A 27,713-nucleotide genomic window follows, 5' to 3' on the forward strand; every position below is an offset into this window, starting at 1 on the left:
CTCTCTCGCTCTCCCCCTCTCCCTCGCTCCCTCTCTCTCTCTCCCCCTCTCTCTCTCTATCCCTCTCTCTCTCTCTCCCGCTCTCCCTCTCCCTGTCTCCCTCTCTCTCCCTCTCCCTCTCTCCCGCTCCCTCTCTCTCTCTCTCCCTCTCTCTCTCTCTCTCTCCCCCTCTCTCTCTCTCTCCCTCTCCCCCTTTCCCTCTCTCCCTCTCTCTCTCTCCCCCTCTCTCTCTCTCCCCCCTCTCTCTCCCTCTCTCTCTCTCCCTCTCTCTCTCTCCCTCTCCCCCCTCTCTCTCCCTCTCCCCCCTCTCTCTCTCTCTCTCCCTCTCCCCCCCCCCTCTCTCCCTCTCCCTCCCTCTCTCTCTCTCCCTCTCTCCCTCTCTCTCTCCCTCCCCCCCTCTCTCTCCCTCTCCCCCCTCTCCCTCTCCCTCTCTCTCCCTCTCCCTCTCTCCCTCTCTCTCTCTCTCTAGCAGAGTGAATTTGTGCACAGAATATAGAGCACATCACATCACATCACATCACATCACATCACATTACTAGTTTTACTTTGGTTTTGACGCCAGTGTCCATTTGTCACAGAAGCTGGGTTTACTTGTACATAGCCAATTAGTGATAATTAATTTTTATTTTATTTTATTTTATTTATTATTTCATTATTTCTTATCCCCGTATTTTACAGCGTGTAGATAAAATAATAATAGTAACATAGAAAATGAAAATGGCAATATCCAGCAGAAGCCGAAGTCCACTTTAATGGGAATTAGTTGGAAAATTGGTAATATACAACAAAGCTAAAACAAATGGGCTGGTTTTTCGTCCCTCCTTCAACCCTGCCATGTTTCTTCAAACAGAATAATGATAATAATAATTATTATTATTATTATTATAATAATCATCATCATCGTCGTCGCGGTTTCCCCCCACAAGTCGGTCCGTGATCCACTGACCTCAGGTTGGTGAGCACCACCCACTCACCCCACCCGCTCCAGACTCTCAGCGAGCGGCGCAGTGAGCTCCGGTTCCCACGCCTCTCCGCCGGGCGAGCTCCGACAAACTCCTCGAACCAACATTTTAAATTGTATTTTTTATCTGCGCGGAAACACAAGTTAAATGGACGCCACTCACCACTCGCTTTGGATGAATGTCGAGGAATAAAATAAGTAAAGTGTTTTTTTTAAATATATATATATATATATACATATATATATATATATATATATATATATATATATATATATTTATTTTCATTTTGGCTCCGGACCGGTCGCGCTAGCTAGCTTTAGCGGGGAGGGCGGGAGGTGGGGGCAGGACACAAACTTTTGAGTCGGTGCCTACGGTCTTAAAGAAAGCGCTCGCCTTCATTGTTGTCATTCTCGCCGTCGTTGTTGTTTTCAAACAGGCAGAATTCAAGCGGAGGATTCAGAATTTCGGGTTTTGCTGTTGTTGGGTACGTTCACCGCAGCGCGGTTTCTTGTTTCGGGCGAGCGGAGGGAAAAAAGGGGGGGACCGACCTCAGGAATTCGCAGCCAGAAAAATGAGCCGTGGTTGAACGCTAGTTAGCATAGCTAGCCTCTCTGCTAGTTCGAACCAGGGGACTGTTTTTGTGTTTGTCCCCCCTCCACATTTTGTGGATTATTTGGCTTACTCATTCCCAATGCGCCGAGTCGGATTGGGAAGGAGCTAGTTTTCCATTTTTCCTTCTCCCTTTTTTTTATTTTTTATTTTTTATTTTTTATTTTTCGTTAGTTTTAAAGTCTCGCTGGCCCCCTCCGAGATCACGCCGAGCCGAGCACAACAAGCGGTAGGCTTGTAGCTAACACCCCCCTCCTCCTATTTTTTTAGCTAGTTTGTGGAAGTCGACATGCCGCAGCTAAACGGCGGCGGGGGAGACGATTTGGGGGCGAACGATGAACTCATTCCCTTCCAAGACGAAGGGGAGCAGGAGGAGAAGATATCCCCGAACGTGTCCACCGAGCGGGACCTGGACGACGTCAAGTCCTCCCTGGTGAACGAGTCCGAAAACAACAGCAGCTCCTCGGACTCCGAGGTGAGTGAACTTTTCTTCTTCTTCTGTTTTACCGCCCTCCCCTGCTGTTGTTTCAAACAAATCATATCCCAACATTTCTATTTTCTTTTTTTCCCTTCCGTTGTTGTGTTGCAGGCGGACAGGCGCCCACGGCCCAGGCCAGATCTGGAGACTTATGCCCGGCAGCGAGAGCTCTTTGTGGAAGGTATCCAGTGGCACCCAGCTCCTCACCATTTTTTATTCATTTATTATTGTTTTTATGCTTAACCCTGTCTCTTACTGGGTATTAAGTTGGGAGTTTTACAAGTAGTGATTGTTCTCTTTCTGTTGTGTAAACCGACTTTTCCTCTCCCCAGCCCTGAGGAGACAGCAGGACGGGGGGCTCTTCAAGCCTTCTCCCTACTCTGGCTACCCCTTCCTCATGATCCCGGACCTGGCCAACCTCGGTAACCCCTACCTTGCCAGCCCGGCGGCTAGATCGGTAAGACACACAGTCACGTGTCAAACACGGTCCGGTACATGTGTTTTTGGGATGTATGTGTATGTATTTGCTGCAATGCCCACTGCAAATGGGCAGAATAGTGATGAAAGGTTGGACTACTTTTTTCTGATTCAGTTCTTAGCGAGGTGACCTGGTAATGAAAAGAGAGTAGTTACATTTTTCCAACTCTTCGTTCATTCCATTCAGTTGTGAGAGCGAGAGAGGACTAAGGGAGAACGATCGTCTGCGGCTATTGAGTCGTGAATGGAATTATCGAAGAATCATTGAGCCATGAGTCAGTTATTCAAAAGATTTGTTCTCTACGGACAAATCATACACTAATCTCACATCACACAGCAGGCCTAGAGTCTTATTGGGAGACTATGGCTGGCATCAGTTAGATATATTTATAAATCTACTGGCAAGTCTAAAAAGGCTAGCCCCGCTGGCTGCCTTACATTGTTGGAGTAGCATGCTATTAGAAACCTGGGTGCCGTTCACACTATTGTCTTGATAAGTATGCTGTTGTCAACAGGACAGTATTGTGGTTGATTAGATTGGTCTTTAATATTTTGGAGTGGGTTTGAGCTGCCGGCGCACTGTTGTGATAGGGCATTGTGCGATGGTACACAGCTCGACAGGTCTGGACACAGCACTCCTGGTGAAACCGCCTGCAGCAAGAATGTGGCTCACCAGTGTGTCTCCAATATGGCCGGAAATCTGTTTCACTGTAACGTTCGGTTTAGCCCCAATTAGTTGCCTTAGCTGGGCGCTCCCCGGTGTGGTTTGGCAGTGTCTTGCTTGGTTATTTACTCTGATGCATTTTTAGATAAGGGTCTAAAAATGTATCATCTTTGTTCTTATTGTTTATTCATGTTGTTTTAAACTGCATTGCGAGGGAACATTTTACTTGCTATGTCAATACTGCAGTGCAATTCTGCTAGCATTGATGCATTTCTAACTGAGGGACATTATCCCTACAATATCAATTTTATGATAGTTTTCCAAATATTTATCTATCTAAAGCCTCTTTCACACATAGCTCCCGGTAAATTACCGTGAAAACCTTTCAGGCCCCGCTCGTGACTTTCACTATTCAAACATGCAACTACATCCAGGAAAATTTCTGTCTTGCGCCTTTTCACACATGCCATGGCTATGGCGGAAAAGATGGGTCAGGGACAGTGTTGCTAATGCAGAACTTGTGGATACAACCTGCCATGAAACTCAACAGATGAAAAAGAAGATGGGACAATGCCGGCCGCACGTACGTGTACGTGGCGGAAGACATCTGCCATGTTCAGGAACATGGCGGGAGGGAAGCTGTTATGTCCGGTGCCAATGTTTTTGTAATGTATTTCATTTTCAACAAGTTTGCGTGGTGTGTTGGTCTTTCATCTGCAAAAACCTTTTCCAGAGACTTTTCAGCTTAGTGACGACTTGGGTCTTCTGCCTCATTAGAATGTAGAATTCCTAGAAGTATAACTTGTAGAATTCCTGTTATGTCACAGCATCTCTGTTCCAGACGGTTGCCTCTAAATTTCACCCTCAGGACTGAGAAGGGCTCCCTTATTTCTGAATCCGTCCCGTTTCCAGCCATTCTTAAGAAGAGGAGCCTGTTTGCAAACAGAAGAACTTGTATTGCTTGTCCGTTATCAAATCACCCGCAAAAGCATTGGCAAGGCAACCATAAACAAGTCACAAATTCAAATACATCATCAGCGGAGTCTTGTGATTGGTCCGCTTGCTCCACGTGAAAGCGTCTTTCGTCAGACGAATGTAACCCTTAACGTGCTTGTCCCTGCAATGTTATTACCTCTATTTAGAGAACTGGCCACTGAGTCATGCCAAAGATTGAGATATTTGACTTGGTCAGCATATCTCACTTTTAGTTTAGGATCTAGCTTATTAAATTCCTTGTAAAGCAACACTATATGTGTTCTGAGTTTGTCGCACCCCAGAAAAATGTGTTATTAATCACCCAGCCAAATTTGAATGATTAAAAAAAATCCCCAAGTATATAGGTTTAAAAAAAAAAAAAAAAAAGAAGAAAAAAGGCAGCTCTCTCTGCTCTAAGACGCTGGGGACCGCTGAAGGCGCTGAAACCACGCCCAATCCCGGGCGAGGTGCGATCACGCTCAAGTGTCAGATAGCACTAATCCAATACATACATTTAAAAATCCCAAGTGAGGAAACCAATAATGGGCTGTTTTTCATTGTTTTGATTTTGGTCTGAAGTTAAAAATAGAACAGGAGAAAATGGGATATTTGTTGCGGGGAGCGTGGTGGGGCCCCCCCCAGCTCCGTGCGCCGAGCCGGAACCGAGCCCCGCTGTCCGGCGGGATTCTGTTCCGGCTCCTTGTGCTTGTGTGCCCGGGAGAGCCCCGCTCAGAGGGAAAGCCCGGACAGCACTCCGCTGTCCAGGAAGGCACGGAGCTGGGGGAGCCACCACGCTCAGAACGCATATGTAAATAAGGAGACCGAACTGTTGTACATTCTGGCATCCAGGGAAGATGCGTTATGGGGACGAAGGCTCCATAGCTAGAAAGAAAACAAATGTAGCTGTAGAATCTTGTCACGATTGAGCGAGAGTACCACTGACGAATGCGGTCTACTCTTATATAGTGCTAGGGGAGGGCCAACAGATAGGAACGCGTTACGTCACACGTCCCTGATTTAGGGTCGCCCAAAAAAAAAATCGGGATCACATAAACAGTTTAATGATCCAACTACACTATTCAGTACAACATAGTTAAGTCTTTTTACATGATTTAATCAATAACTTTCTAATCTTGGAGTTGGCTTTACAGGTACTTCAACATATGCATACGATTTAGATTCTTTATTTTCTCTGCGTTTTTTTTTTTTTTTAAGTCTACACATACCCACACACAGTCACGTGTCACTTCTATTCTTGAGCTTTGTAACACCCCGTCTATGTTAATGGCTCACTGTTGTCATTAAAAGTCTATGAATGGCCTTAATGCATGGCTCCACAGGGGAATTGTTCTAGCTCATTATACGAGCTCATTGCCCACAGCATCCTCAGACATATGCAAAGCAAACGGGCATGGGCAAACACATGGAGAGTAGGCTCGTTATGCAACAGAATAGGCTTGGGCAGATTGACGATTCAATCATCAATTGGCAATCGATGGGGGCGATCGCTGACTGACATTAATGCCGATGAAGATGATTTTTTTTAATTTTTTTTTGTCCATCAGGGAGAATCCTGTTGAGCATTATCCCCTTTTACACTGCTGTAATGTTGCGCCATTATTCACGCTCGCCGTTCTGTGTGAAATGTTAGAACATGGAACGGAGGGGGGGGCATTGTTGACGGCACTGAGCCGGCTGCGGAGCTAGTCACAGAACCAAAACTGGGCCGAATTGACATCTGTGTGAAAGGGCCAGCCGGCGTGCCGGGACAGGCGTATGACGTTTTGATGACGTATTATGTGTGCGCCCACCACCGTAACAGCTGCATTCACATGGAACACGGGAGACGGCAAACCGGAATTCATGTTAGTGGACGACAGCATGACATCGGCAATGGTACACAGCATTTGCTGCGCAGGGTTAAAATATTTAAACTTTTTGCTGTCCTGCGTGGTGGAATTTCAGGCGAGGCACCGTGTCTGCTGTGGCTGCCTGCCAGTCCAGAATTTTGCACTCCACTGATGGGGCCGGCCATTTTTTCTGGAATATTGAACTGAAATTGCTTAAATAAAAAACGTGGAATGATATAAAAGTTGTTTTTTGTATGTATTAATTGTAGGGATGTTTGGTGCTTGTAGCGAGGAAGCAGATTGAGGATTTGGACGTGGTGCTGCGGATGGTCCAGTGATTAAGTTGCGGCTCCAGGTTATTACTTGTGTAATAATATAATTAAATATGAATAAATTATACCGGTTTTAATAGAAGGGCTTCTATTGCCAGTGGAAACCAGGTGGTCAGCTATTGATCACTCCAGATCATTGATGTCCGCTGGCCGACACGTGTGTTGTACGTCACACTAGAAGCCAGCGCTGTTGTGTTTACACGTCATGCCCCATGATCGCGCCCCTGATCCGGAAAGCCGGCATGCTATCTAAAATGACACACGGGGGCGGCATTATGCCACCTTTATTCGGTTCAATGTAGAAAAGCAAACGTACAATATTGACAGGTTATCTTTACAGTGGTATTTATGGATCTCTGTATGAAAGCGGCAATCGAAACGGTGTAAGTGCAGTTTACCGTGTTCGATCAGAGTCCATGTTTAACAATGAGGCATATTCGATTTGAAGTTCTGTTTTAACATTTGCAAAACATTAAAATATTCCATTTTGTTACAGCAATATGAGAAATAACTGCTACGCAAGCAGTGATAGGACAGCTGCACATCAGAGAAAGCATGTTCTCATTGGGTGTATATGCTGTCCGTCAATGAGAAATATATTGTGTGATGTTATCATGCTAACAGGATGGGGCCGCTGCACATACGGTCTCGGTCCCTCATGTCGCAGATCAGCAGCAGAACTGCTTTACAGAAATATCTTACATCATGGTGCTTTCTGGTGTCTGCACGTGGGAGCAAGCATGGGAGTGAGTGTAAACAAACATGGATGCACAAACGGTTGCGAGCTGCTTGCGAGAAATCAAATTAGTCATTGTATGGATCATGGATTACTACATTTTCCTGTCGCCACAACATCAAAATCAGAATCGTCTTTATTGCCAAGTAGCTTTACACGTACAACTGGAAAACAAGTTAAATATATAAGAATATGTAAAGTATTCTTATAAGGCTGTTTTTGTTTTTTTAAATAAAGCTGTACAGTTTGTGCCGGAATGTGTAAATGTTCATTGTGAAGTGTAACCGCATGTGCAATATTTATGGTTAATAGTCCAGAGGAATGTTCGGTAATGTAACGCATTGACATACTCATTCAATTTAGGGTGTACAGGACAATGTAGTGTCTTTGGGGCTTAAGGTGAGAGTTGATGACTGAGCCGATCGTGTTTTACTACATAGAAATCACAGGTCTGTACAACATTATTTGCCTACCAGCCTTCTCCTCTGGCAAAAATAACAATCCATTTTTTTCTGTTGTAAATAACAATTACAATATTCAAACTGATGACAAGTACGGGATAAATAATCAATGTTATTTTGTTTATTATACTTATTTAAAATCAAGACACATCGGCTGTAGGATATCTGACTTTGTGTGCTTCTAACCCTCATTGTGAAGTGTATTGTCTGAACACCCCACAAGACCTGCCATTTTGGAGGTGCTCTGACCCAGTCGTCAAGCCATCACAATTTGGCCCCTGTCAATGTCGCTCAGACGATTACGCTTGCCCATTTTTCCTACTTCATGCAGAGCAATTGCTGCCTAATATATCCCACGCCTTGGCAGGTGCCATTGTAATGAGATGATCAATGTTATTCACTTCACCTGTCTGGTTTTAATGTTGTGGCTGATCTGTATGTCTTACTTTAAGATACTTTGTGTTCTTGTCGAGCTAAAGCACTATCCCAGTAGCCCAGGTACATAAAGATGTACCTTTTAGTGTGTGTGTACTTATTAGAGACAGAGTGTGTGTGTGTGTGTGTGTGTGTGTGTGTGTGTGACACAGATAGTGACAGATTTGTTCCTTTTAATAGTCTGGGAAAAGGTACATGCTACCTTTAGCCCGGCACTAACTGAACCGTACAGTGATTGCTACTACAATTCCCAAAGCAAGACACACAACACAAGTAGGGCGGGAAATGCATATAGACAATTGTATAAATGGTTTAGAAATTAACTATTTTAATATATGTAGTTCAGACATGAACGAGGCACCGCAAGTGTTCCGTGTAAATTACTTGTGTAGTGTTCTTCTGTTTGATAGGAAGTGTGTGAAATGGAACGATAAAGCATTTCTTTTTTTGTTATAGAAAGTTTATCCTGATAGTGTATCTTAAACACTGTTCCGGTAGAGCTTGCCAGGTGTTTTGTGAAAACAAACTCTAATTCCACTTATAATGGAAACTAGCTCTTCTGTTGCAAGTTCAAAATTGCAAGGCTACACTAATTCATTGGTTCCAGCCAGAAAAGCAGCTCTGTAAGTCAGAACAAGCTTGAGATTCTCACTGAATTGGAAAACTATTAGTAATGATTAGGGGTGTCACTGTTCTCCAAATCCACAATTCGATTAGACTATTGATTTTAAGGTCATGATTTGATTTTCGATTCAAACATTTTTTCAGCGCTGACAGCTAGGCCATTGTTAGGTTATTGAGTCTTGATTTGTAAAGAAAAACACTTGTTTATTGATAAGTAACTACTTACTGAGAAATTATATATAAATTTGAATAATGAAAAATATGAAAATATTTAAACAACACACCTAAACAGTTAAGAGCTTTTGCAAAACTAGACTTAAGAATAAAAAACAATAAGTTACGTATTACTATTCTTTTAGGTTACTCACCAAAATAAGCGCAGATAAACAGATGCTATTTTTACCAGAGAGGAATGCTGGTAGTAAAAGGCAAATAACTACCTGCATCTCCGCAGCTCCGATCAGAGTTTTTCTCCAAACAAGGCAAATAAAAACTAGATGTATTTAATTGACTAAGTTTCCTGCTGCTGCTCTGCTGTGGAGCAGATCCCTGACTGCTCCTGAAAAAATCCCGCCTGTATTCTCATGCCCCGGTGGCAAATGTCCCGCGGCCCCACACCGGTCCGCGAGCCGGTGGTTGGGAACCCCTGCACTAGAGGACATTCTGTTGGTAATGATCGGGTTAAGTTCCCACTTTCCTCGCCACATCTGTGGAATCACTGGACATTGTGGTCAAAGGCACACTCTCCCTTGTACACACAGTGAAAAGCTAGAGGAGAGGGAGTTGACGACGCTGACTTTGCACCCCGTTACCGGGCATATTTCTGTCTAATGGAGGCTCACTATGCAACAAACTGGACAAATACAATATATTGATATATTATATTGGTATATTTAGTTCCTGCAGCCCTGGTGCCAGGTTGTGTGGTGCAGTGTGTTTGAGGGATGCCGCGCAGCAAGTCCAAGTCTGTTCTGAGCCGGGAGCCACAGTCGACCCTGTGCAGGGGCCCACACCTCCCAGCACAAACTGCATTGGTTTACCCGCAGATTTTGACTGTCCCAATACGGCGACCATGTCGGATAATATTACCCACAAAAATACCGGGAGAATCGCAAACCTGTTTGATTTCGAAGTTCGAAATCGAATGCTCATTTCGATCGATTTTCAATTTCGAATCGGAATCATGACACCCCTAGTAGTGATGTAAGTTACGTTATGTTTGTTTTTTGAAATTCTGTAATTAAAGAGTCATTCAGTAAAAAGCAAAGTGTCGTTGAATTTTCAGGCAGAGGACTTCCGTTGAATGATGTACAAGAGTCAGAGGAGTCGGTTTGGTTCTTAGTTGTGGATGAAATTCTCCCAAGAATAATTAAAATCTGTCAAAATTACTTATTTAGGTGGAATGCAACATGTTAAGCAGTGTTAATCACATTCAGTATAAATTTGCCTTGGACTTTGTCCTTAGTAATTATTTATGTTTGTGAGTCGAATATTCACTCTTTTGCCGAAGTTACTCAGACTCCCAAGTCATGGGCTGAGGGTGCCCAAGCACCTGCCCCTTGATGCGGTTTTGTGTTTAAAAATCTTGTTCCATACAAGTAGGAAACTAACAAACTAAACAGTAAAATATATAGATCTAAAATAAAAACACAGGAAAATCACCAAGGGAATTCATGCATGGTGCATCGCTGTCTGGAGGAGAAAAAAAAACTCCACTCCAATTCTCCGAGTGAGATTTACGTTTTGCCTCAAATGTGTAAGTATTTCCAAACAAGCACTCCTGCTGTTTTCTTTCCAAACCGGTTTCAGAGGCTCTGCACTTGCCATCTTTAATGGGCTTACACCATAACAAATGAATGAGACAGCGAGTGAGTGAGAGGAGGCGGGGCTATGTGGGCACCGCGGCGTGACTCGCTGTGGGAGCGAGGAGAGAGCGAGGAAGCGCAGCTGGTACTAGTATATCCATCGTGGGGGAAAATGAGCCTGAAACCATTTTTAATATTCAGAATTTATATTTATGACAACACTAGTATGCAGACATTTGTTTTATTTATTATTGTTTATTATTGTTTTTATGAGCACAGGCATCAGCCGATGCAGATTATCTGTAAATGCGCAAATATCGGCCCAATTAATCGGCCGACCAATCAATTGGTCGACCACAAGTTACCATCTTTGGTCAACTGTCTGGAGAGAGGGTTCTATAACCACGGTTGTTATCTTTTTCATCATTGAAACCATTATTGTATAGTGAATAGGGTTTTACACTGAGGATACAACACACACTTGTCATTGACTACCAAAAAAACAACTCAGGAGACTGGTCACATAAACCATGCGTGTTGTTTCATACGGCTGTGGTTTAAAACCACAGAACTCAAGGATGTCTTTGTTCTAAGCCACTGCGCATTCTCTCCTGATCAAAATAAAAACGCAACTTTCAACAAATCATTTCATATTAAATACATAAGTGTGGCAAAGACTCGCAAGACAGGGTGCTCCCACAAGGACTCGGCTGTAGTTGAAAACCACTGTAATAAAGCACGGATAAAATGTTAAGCCTGGTGGAGGAAATAGTTGATATTCTTTCTACCAGCGTCTGGAGACACTTTTAAGTTTACTTAGTCATTCAAACGTCTCTATAATGTTTATCCATCTCAATAGCTTCACATTGTCCCGTGACCTGTTGGATGCAGTTCATGGACTTGATGAAGTTTACATCATCATCATTTAGCAGACGCTTTTGTCAAAAGCCACTTACAATTATTCATACACCGATAGGTGCGGCCATCAGGAGCAATTGAGGAGTGTCTTGCTCAAGTACACTTCACCATGAGCAGGAGGAGCGGTGGATTAAACTGGCAATCTTTGGATTACAAGATGACCCCCTCTACGTCCTGAGAATTTTATCGAGACTGCACTTATGCTGCCTGCCTTTAGTGGCTAGGGACTCGGTCCCACCATTCTGTTGCGAATGTTGGTTAGCTGTAGTCTTAATAGCTGTTGTGGTTTTTTTTCTTTGTTTTTTTTTAAGTTCTGATCCTTCTGTTCCCTGGGGATCCTGCGCTAAACATAAGAACAACAAGGTTACCATCTCTTTTCTTTATCCGGATTTCGGATAGTTTTTTTTTTTTTTTTTTTACGTCGAAAAGCTTTTGTACAGCTGTAGTAAGTACTTTTGCTTGTCCCACTCCTGGTTTCATTATTTATTTCCACTCCTTGATTTACATAACACTATACATGATCTGGGTGCAAACTGTTTGTTACCGCTTCACTCCTTATCTCTCTTGCCCACCTTCCAGTACCAATTATAAGCTATAATTTTAGAGGTCTTCATAGTTCTGTTGAGAGAAAATTCTGTACCAGCTGAAACAAGCCAACTGTCAGATAGCATTTCTACAGGAAACCCATTTATCTGATGTGGAGCATGAAAGGTTAAAGTGATGGGCAGATAAAGAATATGGTTACTCTTCACACCAGTCAGGGAGAAAAAAGGGAGTATGTATGTGACAAATAAACCTCTCTTGAATCAATACTTATACACAGACAAATCAATTTCACACAAACATTGGTACATAAATACACCGATCAGCCACTGACAGGTGAAGTGAATAACATTGCTTATCTCGTTCCAGTATCACCTGTCAAGGGGTGGAATATATTAGGCAGCAAGAGAACAATCCGTTTTTGAAGTTGATGTGTTGGAAGCAGGAAAAATGGGCAAGCGTAAGGATCTCAGCGACTTTGACAAGGGCCAAATTGTGATGTTAGACAACTGGGTCAGAGCATCTCCAAGAAGCACTTGAAGACCCAGCTCTTCAGAAAGCACCTCCTCTCCTAACTTACAATTACTTAGCACTACTTAGCAGTATTTAGTTATTGTTACACTAATGTTTCTGTTACAAATCCTACCTGTTCTAGATGCCACTAAAATAGAATTGGCAGACTGGACAAAGATCACTCTTAAAATCTGGAATAAAACAGTCACCTTTTGGGCTACCAAAGCTAATCTCATCATTTATAAGTATTGGATTTGTGAAGACCTTCAAACCTAACACTTTGGATATTGACTTTAGAAAATGATCAGGTCAGCGACTGGTTTATCTACACCAGTTATTTGATGGTGACAATCTTAAGACATTTTAACAGTTGAGAAATGACTTTGACCTCCCCAGGACAGATTTCTTTCGATATTTACAGCTGAGAGCGTTCCTGACACAAGGAAGGGGGGGGGGACTCATAAAACCTACCCCCGTAGAAAAGTTTTTAATATAAATACAAATGGAAATAGAGATAATAAAATGATTAAATTATATCATATTTTCATCTATGAATATACATAATACCCCACAGATAAATCAGAGGTGGGATGCGGAAACGATCAAGGTCATATCGCAGGACACTCGGAAGGAGGTGTGCACTGAGGCACACCTAGTTACAAATTCAAACACATGGAGGGAATTAATTCCCTCCACGCAACAGACGAAAAAAATGAATTGTCCGCAGAAACTTTGCGGACAATTCATGGATCTAAAAAGTATGAGACCTCTATCATGTGGAGCAAATTACATACTCATTAAGGCTCCAAAAATCCACCTTTACTAAACGATGGAGAATTGCTATTATCATTTTTCTTATATATATTTTAGATTGGATATGCTTTATTTTGTGTGTTTCTTGCTTGATACTTGAATGTTATGTGTACAAATGCTAAATAAAGCAAGAAAAGGAAAAATAAATAAATTGTATGAAAATGTATTTTGCACTGTTGTTGATGAGGGAAAATAAATTTAAGTGAGAAGAAAAAACAAACAGTGTTTCCCTTAGCATGGAGTTGTAGCAGCGGTGCATTTATTTATTTTAATTTTTTTTTGCGCGTGCACACTATGCGCAAAGTAAGCCCTGCCTCCAGGAACAAGAGTCGGTGCTTGTGGAATACCTACTTTCTTTAGGAATTACCTTACTTAAACAAAACGCATCAAGGTGGATCTTCTAAATGTTGTTTTATTTATTTTGCGTATTCCTATCAAATGATTGTGTTTGCTGCAGGCCCGTGCAGAGATGTTAAAAGTGGCAGGAGCTCAAAGTCAACAAAAAAAGGCAAAGGCACATGGAACCAGCCCTGGTTCTAGCCATTAGTGGTGGGTATTTCGATTCCTTTCTGCCACACACATCTTTTGAGTTTACTAAAAAGATTTGTTCACTGATTCCGGTGAGTCTCATGACTTGTTCTTGCAATGTATTTTTTTCAGTGGGTCCTCCCTGCAGCCAAGGTCCGTGCAGGAAGTCTGCTTGCGTATAACGATGTTAAAACAAGTTTGTCACTCCACAAAATTAAGAAATACAATTGGCCATTGTTAAATTTCATTTGTTTGTGCCTGACTACGATTTACTACACCACATGAGACTTAACTACGGTGACAAGACATCCCGGTTTTTCCAGGATTGTCCCGGTTTCAAGCTGAGTCTCAACAGATAACACTAAAATGTCCTGGTTTTCAACATTCACTACCAAATTGTTCCATTTTCACCACAATTAAAATAATAATAATTATAATATTATACTTGAAAATGTTGCGTTCTGTACACACTGCAAGAGTATTGGTCGTGTGCGGTGGAAATTCAGACATGAAATATAATATTAAAACAGCCAAACAAAAGCGATAATAATAATTCTCCATCCAGGTGAAAACGCCTATGCTGCGTGCATAAGGGCAAACATGTCCGCGCATGAATGTGTGGTACAAGGGTCCTGGTATGAATCCCATGGCATAGAACTCAATTTGGCCCAGTTCAAAGCGAATTAAAAAAAGTATCCGCTATCATCGGTGACGGTTCATTCATATTCTTTTAAGCAATCAAGGGGGAAAATAAGGTTGCCACCCATCCCCTAAAATACGAATCGTTCCGTATTTCACAATTAAATCTTGCATCCCGTTTGAGTCAATACGGCATTTAAATCTAAACTATCTAAAATTAAAATAATATTAAAATATTTTATTGAACAAAATAACATGACAAAGATTTTACTTCGACTTAATTGTCAATGATGCCAAGCGTAGGTGGGATCGTGCATGTATAATGTTTGCACAATAAGGTTTGCGGTGCACAAACTGAAATAACACACCATCCTGAATAAAATAACTAAAGAGGGAATCAATGAAGAATCGAAGCAACTATAAGAACACAGGACAAGCTCTCCTAGCTGAGCATGCCTGGCTCCGCCTGCAGGTGGATCACCGACTTCATGTCTGACAGGAAGCAGCACTTGAAGCTGGGTAAACACTGACTCCCGGACCATCAGCACCGGTTCCCCTCAAGGCTGTGTTCTTTCTACTCTGCTCTTCTCCCTGTACACCAACAGCTGCACCTCCAGCCACCAGTCTGTCAAGCTCCTGAAATTTGCGTACGACACCACCCTCATTGGGCTCATCTCTGGTGGGGATGAGTCCGCCTACAGGTGGGAGCTTGACCATCTGGTGACTTGGTGCAGCCAGAACAACATGGAGTTCAACGCTGTGAAGACAGTAGAGATGGTTGTGGACCCCACTCACCCGCATAACCCTGTGTGACTCCCCAGTTGACTCTGTGGAGTCCTGCTGCTTCCTGGGAACCATCATCTCCCAGGACCTTGAGTGGGAGCTGAACATCAGCTCCATCATCAAGAATGCCCAGCAGAGGACATAGGCCCTTTCTCAATCTGCGTTCTTGTCTGTTCTTGTGTTCTTGTGGACTTGTGAAACGTCATCAGTCGCAGCCCAAGTACTGTTCCGATTCAAAGTACGCATCAAGCCAAGTCCTGTCCAAATGCCCGGATGTTGACTTGGGACCACTGCTCAAGTCGGCCATACTTCCTGCAGCAGCTGAGGAAGTTCAACCTACCAGAGACGATGATGGTGCACTTCTACACCTCCATCATTGAGTCTATTCTCACCTCCTCCATCACTATCTGGTACGCTGCTTCAACCACCAAGGACAAGGGAGACTACAGCGTGTCATTCGCTCTGCTGGGAAGGTGATGGGCTGCAACCGACCATCTCTCCTGGACCTATACGCCTCCAGGACCCTGAGGCTTGCAGGTAAGATTGTGGCTGACCCCTTCCACCCCGGACACAAACTGTTTGAAACACTTCCCTCTGGCAGGAGGCTGCAGTCCAAAAAGGCCAAAACCTCTTACCACAAGAACCGTTTCTTATTGCCGCCAGTTCTTTAGGTTTGTTCACACCGATTAGTTTGCAAACAAATTCTAGCAGTGGCTTTTGGCAGAAGGCGGCGACTCAAGTGAACAAATCGATTTTGGGGAGGAGTCAGTTTATTTTGTCCACTTAAAAGATTTGGTCAAAAAGAAAGACTCGTTTGTCAACGACTCAGCACTACGAGCCATTTAGCCATTTTTTTTTTGTTCAATAAGGAAATATAGCAAAATGTTTCCGTTTGTTTAATTTAGAGGAACGGGACACACGGACACACAGCGGATTGCGGTGCGCCGAGGACGCGTTCCTCATGAATATATATTTGTTTCCCAGAAAATCCGCAACCTCGATGCCCATTCACGTCGACCTGTTATGCAAAACTCACTGTGGTGTGGGGATGGTGTGGTTTGAGCAGCCACACCTGACCTGGATCTAGGTAATTGGTGGATCCGGGACAAGAGTGGCTGCATACCTGTTGCTCGTTGGTTGGTCAAACGAGCAGCAGGTAAAACCTCCATCCCCACACTCAGTCAGGAGGAGCCCGTGTCACGACATCTCTCTCTGCTCCTGGGCTTATTCCGACTAGCCCTCTCTACAATGAACTGGTGTCTACAACCCCGTCTTCTGTGTCTCTGTGCCGTCCCTGAACATGCCAACTGGGTGGTGGGTGGTAGGAGGAACTGCCACACTGACTTTTTCAGTGCTTGTGCACATACATTTGGGTGTCTGATGGGCCTGCTAACACGCAAACTGAAAAAACACAATCCAGTCAGCTTTTTGTGACCTGTCCAGGCTTGTTAGGCCCGGTGGCAAGTACCCGGGCCAGGGGTAAGAAAGCGATGCTGAGATTATCCCTGTTACTCATGGTGCTTTTTTATTTTTTTTATTTTCCCCGTTCAATCAGGAAATCGAATTTAAAAAAAAAATATATATATATATATATATATATATATAAAACATACACGGGACATGCGATCGCTCCCTCTCCAATGCATCCATTATACATGGAAAGGGAGACAGGGTCTCACATTGCGCCCTGATCACTCCCACAGACGACCCAAAATGTACTTGCGTTTCTGATCGATGTATTGTTTTCGAGGGCTTTAATGCTCGGATGAACGAAACCCATTTGTTTAACCCATTACTTTTCGCATATTACCTGTTAAAAAATAGCTGAGCATATTTGTATGAACTGGACGTCATCAGTAGTGAAAAATTACACAACCCCTTGTTTTGAGAGAGAGAGAGAGAGAGAGAGAGAGAGAGAGAGAGAGAGAGAGACCGAGACCTGGTTTGCTGAAGTTGCAGGACTGTTTTCCCCTGATCACTTGACCTGGATATGAATGTCGGACGGACGTACAATCTGAATTGTTATTTATTTTTTTTATTTTTTTTGAGACCAACGCTTTGCTTTGCTTCCTGTCTCCCCACCCCTCCCAGACGGACTCTTTCCTCTGCTAATTGTGCCGGGACAGGGGGACATAGCCCCCCGTTCCCGGATGCAATAACCGTAACGCAAAGTTATTAAATCAGTGTGATCATTTTTCTTTGCCTCCGGAGAAGGAGTGTTCTCCACCCGTTCTACCTCTCCCTGTCCGCTCGTTCCCTCTCTGGCTCCACGCTCCGCACCCCGAACTCTAAAAGACAGGTCTAGGGACTGAGTGACATTTTTAATTATAAAAATAATGAATTGTAAGAATATAAAGACCTGTCTCTGTAGAGACTGGATGTGTTTCAGTTTCCTCGTCTTGGCAGACAAGCTCCACAGTTCGGATTAGACGTGCCATTGCCCCTAAATGTTATTTATTTATTTCCCCCCCAAAAACAAATAACTTTTGAAATATTTGTACAAAATAAATGTTCGTAGAAACCCACTATTTGTGCTTAATTTGGATTCAGCCCCGCACCTACTTCACGGAAATCTGATGCTTCCAATCACACTGTCACTTCTGTTCACAGCCGTGCCGGCATTTTCCCGTAAACCATACTACTTTGAGAGTGGGGAAATTTACCGAACGGCTTTTGCGGAACATTGACACCGGCTCCTGTTCCCACATGCTGCCAATACGGAACATTGCCAATAAATTTACGGCTTTCAGTGCAAGTGGGGAAGCGGCTTCGGTGCATTACCGCCACCAACTCGGGAGCGGCTGCTGAGTCAAGTGCGACATGTAGTGGGGAAATTCAGTATTCCGGTCCGTTGTCTGTTTTCACATCAAACCAGTTTGAACATTTTTACAACCGCCCAACCATAATGTCCATAGTGCAAAATTATATAATGACTAAAATCTTGTACATATGTTTTGTTTTGTGCTTGTCATCAAGCGCAAGATATATCGCTTCTATAACTCTAGAGATTGGAGAAGGTGGAAGGAGTATTTTCCTCTTTTCACGGGAGCTAGGCTAGTTGCTTCCACCTGTTGCTTTAATTTGAGCTAACACAGCTAGCATGCAGCCGGTTAGTATCTTGGTACTGGAAACTCAGGGACGGAATTGGTATTGTAAAATAAGATAAAAACCAAACTGAGAGCTGCCCCCGCTTAAAGTCGACGAGTCGATTCATCAGTCGGAAACCAGTCAGTCGACTGAGCTTCAAGTCAAGCAGCATTATTATTTATCTATTTATTTAGCCCGGGGTTTTTATTTTTATTTTATCTGTTATTTTGGTCAGTGTGCATTACAATAACAGGATGAAACAGATGGAAGCTTACAAAATGCACTGGGATAACATTAAAATGGGGAATTATAAACAAGGGGAATCATCCATTTATTTTTATATGTGTGAATCGTCTGTCGAACATGGCCCTCCGTTTGCCTGATTCCCGTTCCTCCAAATAAAACAACAAAATACAGCATGGGGATGGGGCACGGGGAACGACTCGTAGACTCGTTAAGATTATTTTCTACGCACCGGGTGATCGGGGTGAGTGTCTCGGAGAAAGTGTCCCCATTACGCACGGTTTCGTTCCATCAGGAAACATAAAATAAAATAACCAACATCTAAAATCAAAACGCACCGTCATGGCGCTTCAATCGCAGGCACCCCGTCGCTGGTGCACGCATCGCTTAAGCACGCATCGTCGGTACAGTCGGGGAGGGGAACGGGTGCGCAAAATGCGTCCCAGTCGCTTTTTCTCCGTGGAATTATGTTCTGTAAGAACCCTGAGGTCTGCCTCCAAAGTATTACTTTAAAAGAACTGTGTATATTCTCTGTATTCCTTGAAAACATCCTTGAAAGCAAATCTCCCAAATCTTAATGTTCCTGTGGCACTCTTTATGTTCTGCCGTTGGCCGACTACACAATGGCTTCCTTGTTTCACGAGTCCTCCTGCTTATGTGTAAAAACATGATCATGAGTTTGTGTGTGTGTGTGTGTGTGTGTGTGTGTGTGTGTGTGTGTGTGTGTGTGTGTGTGTGTGTGTGTGTGTGTGTGTGTGTGTGTTTGGGGCCACGTCTATTGTAGCAGTCATGCTTTCCATTGCATTTTCAATTGCAAGAATGCTAATATAGAGTTGATTTAACAGGAAATTTAATACAAACATACTAAGGCTTGTAATACTATGCCTTTAAGGATGTCACAATAAAGACCTTACCAACATAATGTTATTTTTATTGCTAATTTTATCTTCGACAAACCTCACAAATGACATTATGGGATTCAGTTTCTGTATTTAACTTAACAATGTAAAAAGTGTTTGAGCTTAAAGAATGTGAATGGTGATAACTTGGTCAGGATGGGAAGCCAGAGTTCATTGTCGGACTGAAGGTTTCATTTGGGTTTTTTTTGGTAAGTTGGCGAGTTTGGATATTTACAATGGGAAACCTTATCATGCAGTAATAACTTTTACAGTTATTGCTTCAACTATAACTACTAACAGATTTACAGTTTGTCCAAATGGCATTTTGGCAACATGCTTTATTGATGGTCTTTTGTTGAATCCAAAATGATTGTACGTAAATTTTCCTGGCTTGTCCAACCGGAGCTGTTGTCCACCCCAAATCTTATCTGATACGTAAAATACTATCCAATAAATTACAATAGTAAAATTTGTTAAACTTTTTTGGAGCAGCTCAGCCCAAACGAGGAGGACTTGTTGTTGAGGCGAGACTTATTTTAGTTGGTTACTATAGTTACCTTGATTTTTGTGACGCATCATCTCCCTTGTACTGCAATATAATAATGTCTCCAAGTCACTAAAATGCACAATTTCACCCCTGCTGACCCAACCTGACTTGAATATTTCGACTGACGAGTGAGTCACGCAAGCTTGGTTGATTGAAGGAATTGAAATAATCAAACACATGTAAAACACTTACATATATACAGTACTTATATAAATATCTTATACAGGATGTATTTGAGTTATTCACCTCTATGTGTGTGAACTAAATGAACCTTTTGAGAGCTTTGCCAAGTAGTTTTTATTTAAAATGTTTACAGTCTCAATACGACACATACATTATGCACGTGTTTTAATGAATTAAATGTGGCAAAATAATATAATATAAATAAATATAATTATAATATATAATAAAATGTCCAGATTTGAACATGTGAGGACCGCCCCTCTGCATCCTTTTTGCACACCCGCGACTTCCAGATCCTATGTTCACAAATTTGTACCAGCAGAGCGCTAGAATACACAAAGTAAGTTTCTTCTTTGAGTATCGCTTAACAGAAGAGTAATGATGAAGTAAGTCATGAGAAATAACAGATGTGTTCATTTGTTATTGTTGTTGTGTTTTGCCTTAACTCAAAAATCTATTTTATTGCTTATAAGAGCATAGCTATTTCACTGCAAGGTCATGAGCTCCACATCATAAAATCTTTCGGTGGAGCCTCGAAGCAGACTTTATTTGGTAATATTCCTCACAGGCAACACCCTCCTATGGAGCTACGGCATTATCTCAACGCAAAAGGAAAACCCGACAGACCTGTGGTCTGTTGCCACCCTTTTAAAGTGAATAAAAAGACAATAAATTGGCCGTAGATGTCATCAAAAACCAACGCCTGGGCGCCGGGACAAAGTTGAGTTGAAGTGTGTGTGTGTGTGTGTGTGTGTGTGTGTGTGTGTGTGTGTGTGTGTGTGTGTGTGTGTGTGTGTGTGTGTGTGTGTGTGTGTGTGTGTGTGTGAGAGTGTGTGTGAACGAGGACTGCCCGGTGCGCTTCACAGTCCCACCGGCAATGTCAAATTTAGGGAGTCTAAGGGGTCAAACTCCTAAATCCTCGGGTCAGCTCGAATGACAGGAAGCAGCTGTTGGTTGGGACTGTAAGAGATCTGTAGTGTCCGGCGCTCAGTCACCGGGCCAAAATGTCCTCTACACTTTATCATGTCATGTTGTCATTGGGCGTCAGACCATGTCTCATAAAGGTCAGGTTTTTAAGAAATTGGGTTCCTGTCTGTCTGCCTCCCCAACTTCCTATTTTTTTTTTTTTTTTTTTTTTTAACCCTTCCTGTCCAATTTCTGTCTCAGTACCTGCAGATGCAATGGCCTCTCCTCGATGTCCCCGGAACAACGGCTCTGAAGGACCCTCGCTCCTCCACCCCGACCCACTTGGTAACACTTCACAAAATCATATCGAAGCCCCTTAAAGACCCTTAAAATTCTGCTTAAAAAAGATATAGTAATGGAAACTAGCTCTTGTGTTGCAAGATCAAAATTGTAAGGCTGTACTTATCCATCTAATTAGGGTACATTTACATATATGACGGTTTGTTCTGCTGAGGTTTGGTACATTACACTGCAGACCGCTGGAATATAAATAAATAACTAAATAAATAAAAAGCTTAGCAGTCTGAAATAATGAGAGGGGAAAAAAATAATAAAATGAAATAAATTAGTCTGATATTTAAAGATCTAGAAAATGTGATACTATCCACATGATAAATTATTATTATGGCTATATAGGGTATAAATCATGAATATAAATTATAACTATATAATTTAAAGTGTTAATTAGTCACATTCGATAAGAATTGTGCCAAGTGCCTCAGCCTTTCTTGCTTAGTTTGAAATTTATTTGATTTATTGAATTATTTGTTTTGATTTAATTATTTCATTGTTAGTGAGTCGCGCATTCATTCTTTGGCCGATGTGATTCCAGATTCCCGACTCGTTTAAAACATTGTTTGTGAGTCTCGCATTGCTCAGTATAACCATTCTGCTTTTCTCCTTGTATCTACACAGTCCAATAAGGTACCGGTGGTGCAGCACCCCCACATGTCCCACCTCTCCCCCCTCATCTCCTACAGCCCCGACCCCTTCCTCCCGCAAACGCCGCCCCCGCACTTCTCTCCCGATGCGGGTAGGTGGTTAACCATTAAATCTATCACTACCCAAAGAGCATCTCATGCGCTTTCGCTGTTTTGAAATTAGACTTGATCTTAAGACGTGTGTGTGTGTGTGTGTGTGTGTGTGTGTGTGTGTGTGTGTGTGTGTGTGTGTGTGTGTGTGTGTGTGTGTGTGTGTGTGTGTGTGTGTGTGTGTGTGTGTGTGTGTGTGTGTGTGTGTGTGTGTGTGTATTTTGACACAATCTTTTTGGGGCAGGTGTCTCTCGTGCCCCTCATCCCGCAGAGCTCTCCCCCTACTACCCCCTCTCCCCGGGAGGCATGGCCCAGATCCCGCACCCCCTTGGGTGGCTGTGAGTAACCCCCGACGCAGTCTCGCACAACCACACACACACGTGTCCCCAAAAGTGTGTGCCATTTATTATTTAGTGCCATCCCATTTGACGATCATTCTGTGTCTCTCCATCTATCTGTGTGTGTGTGTGTGTCTGTCTGTCTGTCACCGCTCCACATCGCTCTCTCCATCTAGTCAGGGTCAGTCTATGTACCCCATTGCTGCGGGGGGCTTTAGGCCCTCTTTTCCCGCCGCTCTCACCATGAATGCCTCCATGTCGGGGTGAGTTTGTGCCACCACATCATTTCGTCATGGTTTGTTGTTTTGTTTGGTTTTGTTTGGTTTGGTTTGGTCGATGCTATCCCATAACACGGCCTAATGGATTGATTAATTGACGGTGCGTTCGACAGCCTGATGTCGGGCGGCTTTTCCCCCCACCTGGTGACCCAGTCGTCGGCCCAGTCGTCCGTCCCGCATCCGGCCATCGTCAAGCGGGAGCCCCGAGAGAGCGGCGAGCACGGGTAGGAACGGATAAACTACTTTTTAATTTGAATTTTGTTTTGCTTGAGGTGCTTGAATTTCATCCTCAGAGATTGAATTGCCCATTTTGTGCTGAAGTGCTTGAAAAGTCCTTGAAAAAAAAATCATCATCATTGAAATTCTATGATATCTCAACTGGTTTTGTTATTTAATCACATTAAATTATAACGTTATAAACAATAAATCAAGGAATCGCTTTTACAGCACAGCTTATGCCATAAATAATGTACATTTAATCCAGCATAGATTGGAAATAGACACTTTTAATAGTAGATTACAATAAGATTAATAATAGATACTGTATATATAATAATAGACAATGAGACAAAGATTATATTATATTTTAATTAAGATCACATTGAAAATTGATTACATTTTGCATGAAGGAAAATTGTGCTTAAAAGGCTGCTTGAAAGTTTGTGAATTTTATTTTGTTATACCAGAATGAACCCTGATTCAGTGTTGTGATTACACACAGCTCCAAATTAAATAATGATAGCCATTTTATTTCAGTGATTTTTTTTCTATCGCCGTTTTATTTACAGAAGCTGTCATGTGATCTGTTTGTTTTGATTTTAAAAAGCTGCATATCCAGAGACAACAAATGACCTTTAACGTTATAAAAATCTCTTTCCCATCCTGTGAAGATTATTGTCCTTTCATTTCTTATTTGAAACGTTTTCTACTTGATCGCAGTTGTTTTTCCCGCAATATCACATTGAACCCAGAGATCAGAGTCTCATCGCCGTTGCCGCATTTTCTCCTCCCCGTGTCGCCGCAGAAAGATTGTGTCGCCGGTGAAGAAGGAGAAGGAGGAGGAAAGGAAGCCTCACATCAAGAAGCCGCTCAACGCCTTCATGCTGTACATGAAGGAGCAGCGCGTCAAGGTGGTGTCTGAGTGCACGCTGAAAGAGAGCGCCGCCATCAACCAGATATTAGGACGCAGGGTCAGTGTTGCACTTTCGACTGAATGGCCTGGAGCTGGCTGTGGTGGTTGTTGTTGTTGTTGTTTTTAAGTTTTTCAAAGTGACCAATGCTCTGTCGTTCGTCCGTCCACAGTGGCACTCGCTAACTCGAGACGAGCAGGCCAAGTACTACGACCTCGCTCGCAAAGAGAGGCAGCTCCACTCGCAGCTCTACCCCGGCTGGTCCGCCAGGGACAACTACGTGAGTATAAAAAAAGAACTGGACTACGTAAATGACAGGAATATGGAATAAGAATCATGTTGTTTTTTGTTGTTTGTTTTTTTTCAACACAAAGGATAAGCCAGAGATTTGTTTGTATATTTTTCTTTTTTTTGGATTCTCCTCTTTACAAGTGACTCAGTACAAAGATTGGGTCAGCTTGGCTCGTGAATGGAATTCTCATCATTCAATTCAGCCCAAATGATTGACTTGGGATGTATAAACCAGCCACATCCCATATGAACTCACTCGTCATTTTCAAAGATTTGTTCGTTACGAGTCTTGCGTTACTCATGTCGCTGGTGGGTTTTTTTTTTCTATGTTCTTTCTGCAGGGTAAGAGGAAGAAGAGAAAACGGGATAATGTCAAGGCTGATTCTAGACCAGATGGTAAAGCATAAACTTTTATATTTGTCATTTCATCATGTTAACAAATATATTTAAAACGACTCCTTATTACTGAAAGAACTAAAAATTTCAGTTGGAAAAAAATATGAAAGGGGTTTCAATTATCTTTGAAGGGAGGCCAGATTTTTATGATTATGATAAAAAGAATAATCATTCGATAGGTGTTTTTAACATTTTTCTGTCTATGTTCTCCATTTCACAGCGTCTCCGGAACACTTTGCACCGCAGCCCAAGAAGCCCTGCGCTCTGGCCGGCTCCCAGGAGAAGCCCCCCCACACCCCCACTCCCACCCCCGCCCCCGCCCACGTGCACATGCACACCCACCTGACGCACACCCACCTGTCCCAGACGAGCCCGGCCTCCTCGCTCGACTCCCCCGCCACTCCCACCACGGCACTGGCCTCCCCCGCTGCCCCCGCCCCCACCCACACCGACCACTCCCACAGCGAACACACGCCGTACGCGGAGCAGGTTCAGCCGCTGCCCCTCACCACCAAGCCCCACCGGCCCGGCAGGGACGCGCACACACACGCCCAGGCCCACTCCCACCCCCACGTCTACTCCCACTCTCTAATTCGGAGCCCGAGGATTTCCGGGCGCCCGCCCAACTCTGCCTCCGTCTCGCCCACCCACTCCTCCCACCCGCCCTCCTACTCCCCCCACGTGGGCTCAACGCGGAGCCACACCCCTCCCTCTCTCCTTCCCCCTCCCCCCTCCTCCCTCTCTCGCCCCCTCCCCTTTCCCGCCGCCTCCGCCCCGCCCGCCTCCGCCCACCAATCGGTGCACGGTTCACATTGTGCCTTAGTCCAATCGCAGCCGCTCTCCCTCGTCACCAGAACCAACACCTGAAACGCCCGTGACAGGCTGACGTGCCGTAGTTAAGCTTTCTACCTTTTATTGTTGATTTTTTTTTACCTGTACATAACTTTTTTTTAATATATATACATATAAAAAGAAAAAAAAAAAGAAAACCTTTTGTTAAGATTCTAGATCACATTTTAGCCCGGGCAAAAATATTGGTCAATATTTGACTGCGTTTTCCCAACTCTATGAAACAATGTATTTTTGTAAGCCTCGATTTTCACACGGTCATCTATTCAGAATTTCTTTTTCATTTTATTTTTTTCATTCACTTTTCTGAACCCCATGGAACCCCCCCCACGATTTACATTTTGTGTAAGGACTAGTTTGTTAACGGAATAATAAGCGGTGTAAAGGATTTGTTCGATATGCATATTTCATGTGTTGTTAGTCATGAGTGTAGTTCTATTTCGGATTGTTTTATAAAAGCACCTCTCCACCGTGTTAATAAATATCCATTGATTTCTGACAAATACAGCTGTTTTGAATTTAGTGGTTGTGTGTGTGTGTCTGCATTTTATTTAAAAAAAAAAATATATATATATATTTTTTTTTAATTTCTTTTTTTTCCTGACCCAACCTGTTTGTTTTCGCTGTAACATCTAACCCCTGGTGTGAGTCATGGGATGTGGTTGGGAGAAAAAAACCTACTGAGTAATTAATCATGAGTCATTCCAACTTTGAACAAACAAACCGATAGGTTGCGTAATACAACGTGAACTTTGTGCGCCATAAACTGAATACGTAGATCTAGCGTCCTGGATTATTGTTCCTGACAAGCTCGTGATGTGCATGATCTAACCGGGCGTTATTGGTTTTTCAGTTGGTACAGTAATAGTTCTATGACCTGTTTTCCTCTTGGACTACTTTCTCTCTTGCATGAAATTGATCCTTTCAATTATCTAGGAAAGATTTATTAATTTGAATAATTAATGAATAAATATTATTTCTGGCCTATTTCAAGAAATGGCTCTTTAAGTGAATAAAATAAAGGCTAAAGCTGGACATTTCAAAATGCTTAAGACAGCTCATTCTGAGGCCAACGCCCCGATAACAATATCTTGGCGAGTCACTTTCGTTTAATATATGTCTTTGACTTTACATTTCTCAAAACATTAACTCGAGTTCACTCGAGTTGTTTCTTTGAATCGCTCGGCTTCAGACGTTTCATTAGTTTCAAACTCACCCCGAAGGGAAAAAAAACAAACAAATTGATCTGAGAGAAATGCGCCCTTGACTTAAGAGACCAGATAATAAAATTAACAACAGCAGAGGGGGAAAAAATAAAACATTTATTAGAGAATGAAAAGCGCCTAATTGGGCCTTGAGAATCCTAACAGCACAATGAGTCATAATATCTAAACTGTGATAGTTTGTAATTGCAGCTTTTACGTCAATTTTTTACGTCCCATTTTTCTACATATGTATCCCCTCCGTCAGCTCTGCTGTAACGTATCTGCTCATATGCAGCTACTTGCTCTGCTTCTGTAAACCAGTCCTGGAAGGACAGACTGCCAGGTGTCTTCCACCCTCATTAAAATCTGTTTGCCTGCCGTGATGGTGGATCCAGTCTGAGGAGCCGCAGTGAGCAACCTGCGGTGCGGTGACCCGTGGGCAGGCTGGGCTCTACGGCAAGCTGTGATAGTCAGAACATTCCATCAGTACGGCACACTGATATTAGATTTGCACGTGTTTTCAAGGCAACACTTCAAAACACCTTATTAACATACATACCGTATGTCTTTTAAAAACATTCTTTGGGTGCTTGAAGTAACGACATGCTCTCAAGCACAGCAGCTTGCAGCAAGACGGCTCAGCTGTCTGCAGTGCTGGGTGTGTCAGATTGTCTTTGTGGGAAATGTAATCACATTAAATAAAATATATAAATTATTATGCATTTCACTGAATGAAATAAGTATTTGATCCCCTATCAAAACATGGCTTGGTACTTGGTAGAGAAACCCTTGTTGGCAAGTACAGAGGTCAGATGTTTCTTGTAGTTGATTACCAGGTTTGCACACATCTCAGGAGGAAAGTTGGACCACTCCTCTTTGCAGATCCTCTCCAAATCTTTAAGGTTTCGAGGCTGTCGCTTGGCAACGCCAAGCTTCAGCTCCCTCCACAGATTTTCTATAGAATAAAGGTCCGGAGACTGGCCAGGCCACTCCATGACCTTAATGTGCTTCTACTTGAGCCACTCCTTTGTTGCCATGGCTGTATGTCTTGGGCCATTGTCGTGCTGGAAGACCCATCCACCACCCATTTTTAGTGTCCTGGCTGAGAAAAGGAGGTTGTCACCC

The 27,713-nt window shown here is 43.0% G+C and overlaps 1 protein-coding gene across 2 annotated transcripts; it reads left to right on the forward strand.

Moving 5' to 3' along the window:
- The first annotated feature begins 1,046 nt into the window (after positions 1 to 1,046).
- LOC307243291 (transcription factor 7-like 1-B) lies at positions 1,047 to 25,875 on the forward strand. Of its 2 annotated transcripts, XM_080018022.1 has the most exons (13): positions 1,047 to 1,159; positions 1,842 to 2,046; positions 2,161 to 2,230; positions 2,382 to 2,506; positions 21,272 to 21,355; positions 21,986 to 22,103; positions 22,346 to 22,439; positions 22,616 to 22,702; positions 22,831 to 22,941; positions 23,742 to 23,907; positions 24,020 to 24,127; positions 24,480 to 24,534; positions 24,755 to 25,875. In XM_080018022.1, the coding sequence occupies exons 2-13, from the start codon at positions 1,861 to 1,863 to the stop codon at positions 25,399 to 25,401; spliced, it is 1,851 nt and encodes a 616-aa protein (XP_079874148.1). In that variant the 5' UTR covers positions 1,047 to 1,159; positions 1,842 to 1,860; the 3' UTR covers positions 25,402 to 25,875. The 2 variants fall into 2 exon arrangements, with proteins under 2 accessions (XP_079874148.1, XP_079874149.1); XM_080018023.1 differs by lacking the exon at positions 1,047 to 1,159 and having other exon boundaries at positions 1,356 to 2,046.
- Positions 25,876 to 27,713: the final 1,838 nt, after the last annotated feature.

Source organism: Zeus faber (assembly GCF_960531495.2).
Source record: "Zeus faber genome assembly, chromosome: 17".
In the NCBI taxonomy this organism is placed as follows: Eukaryota; Metazoa; Chordata; class Actinopteri; order Zeiformes; family Zeidae; genus Zeus; species Zeus faber.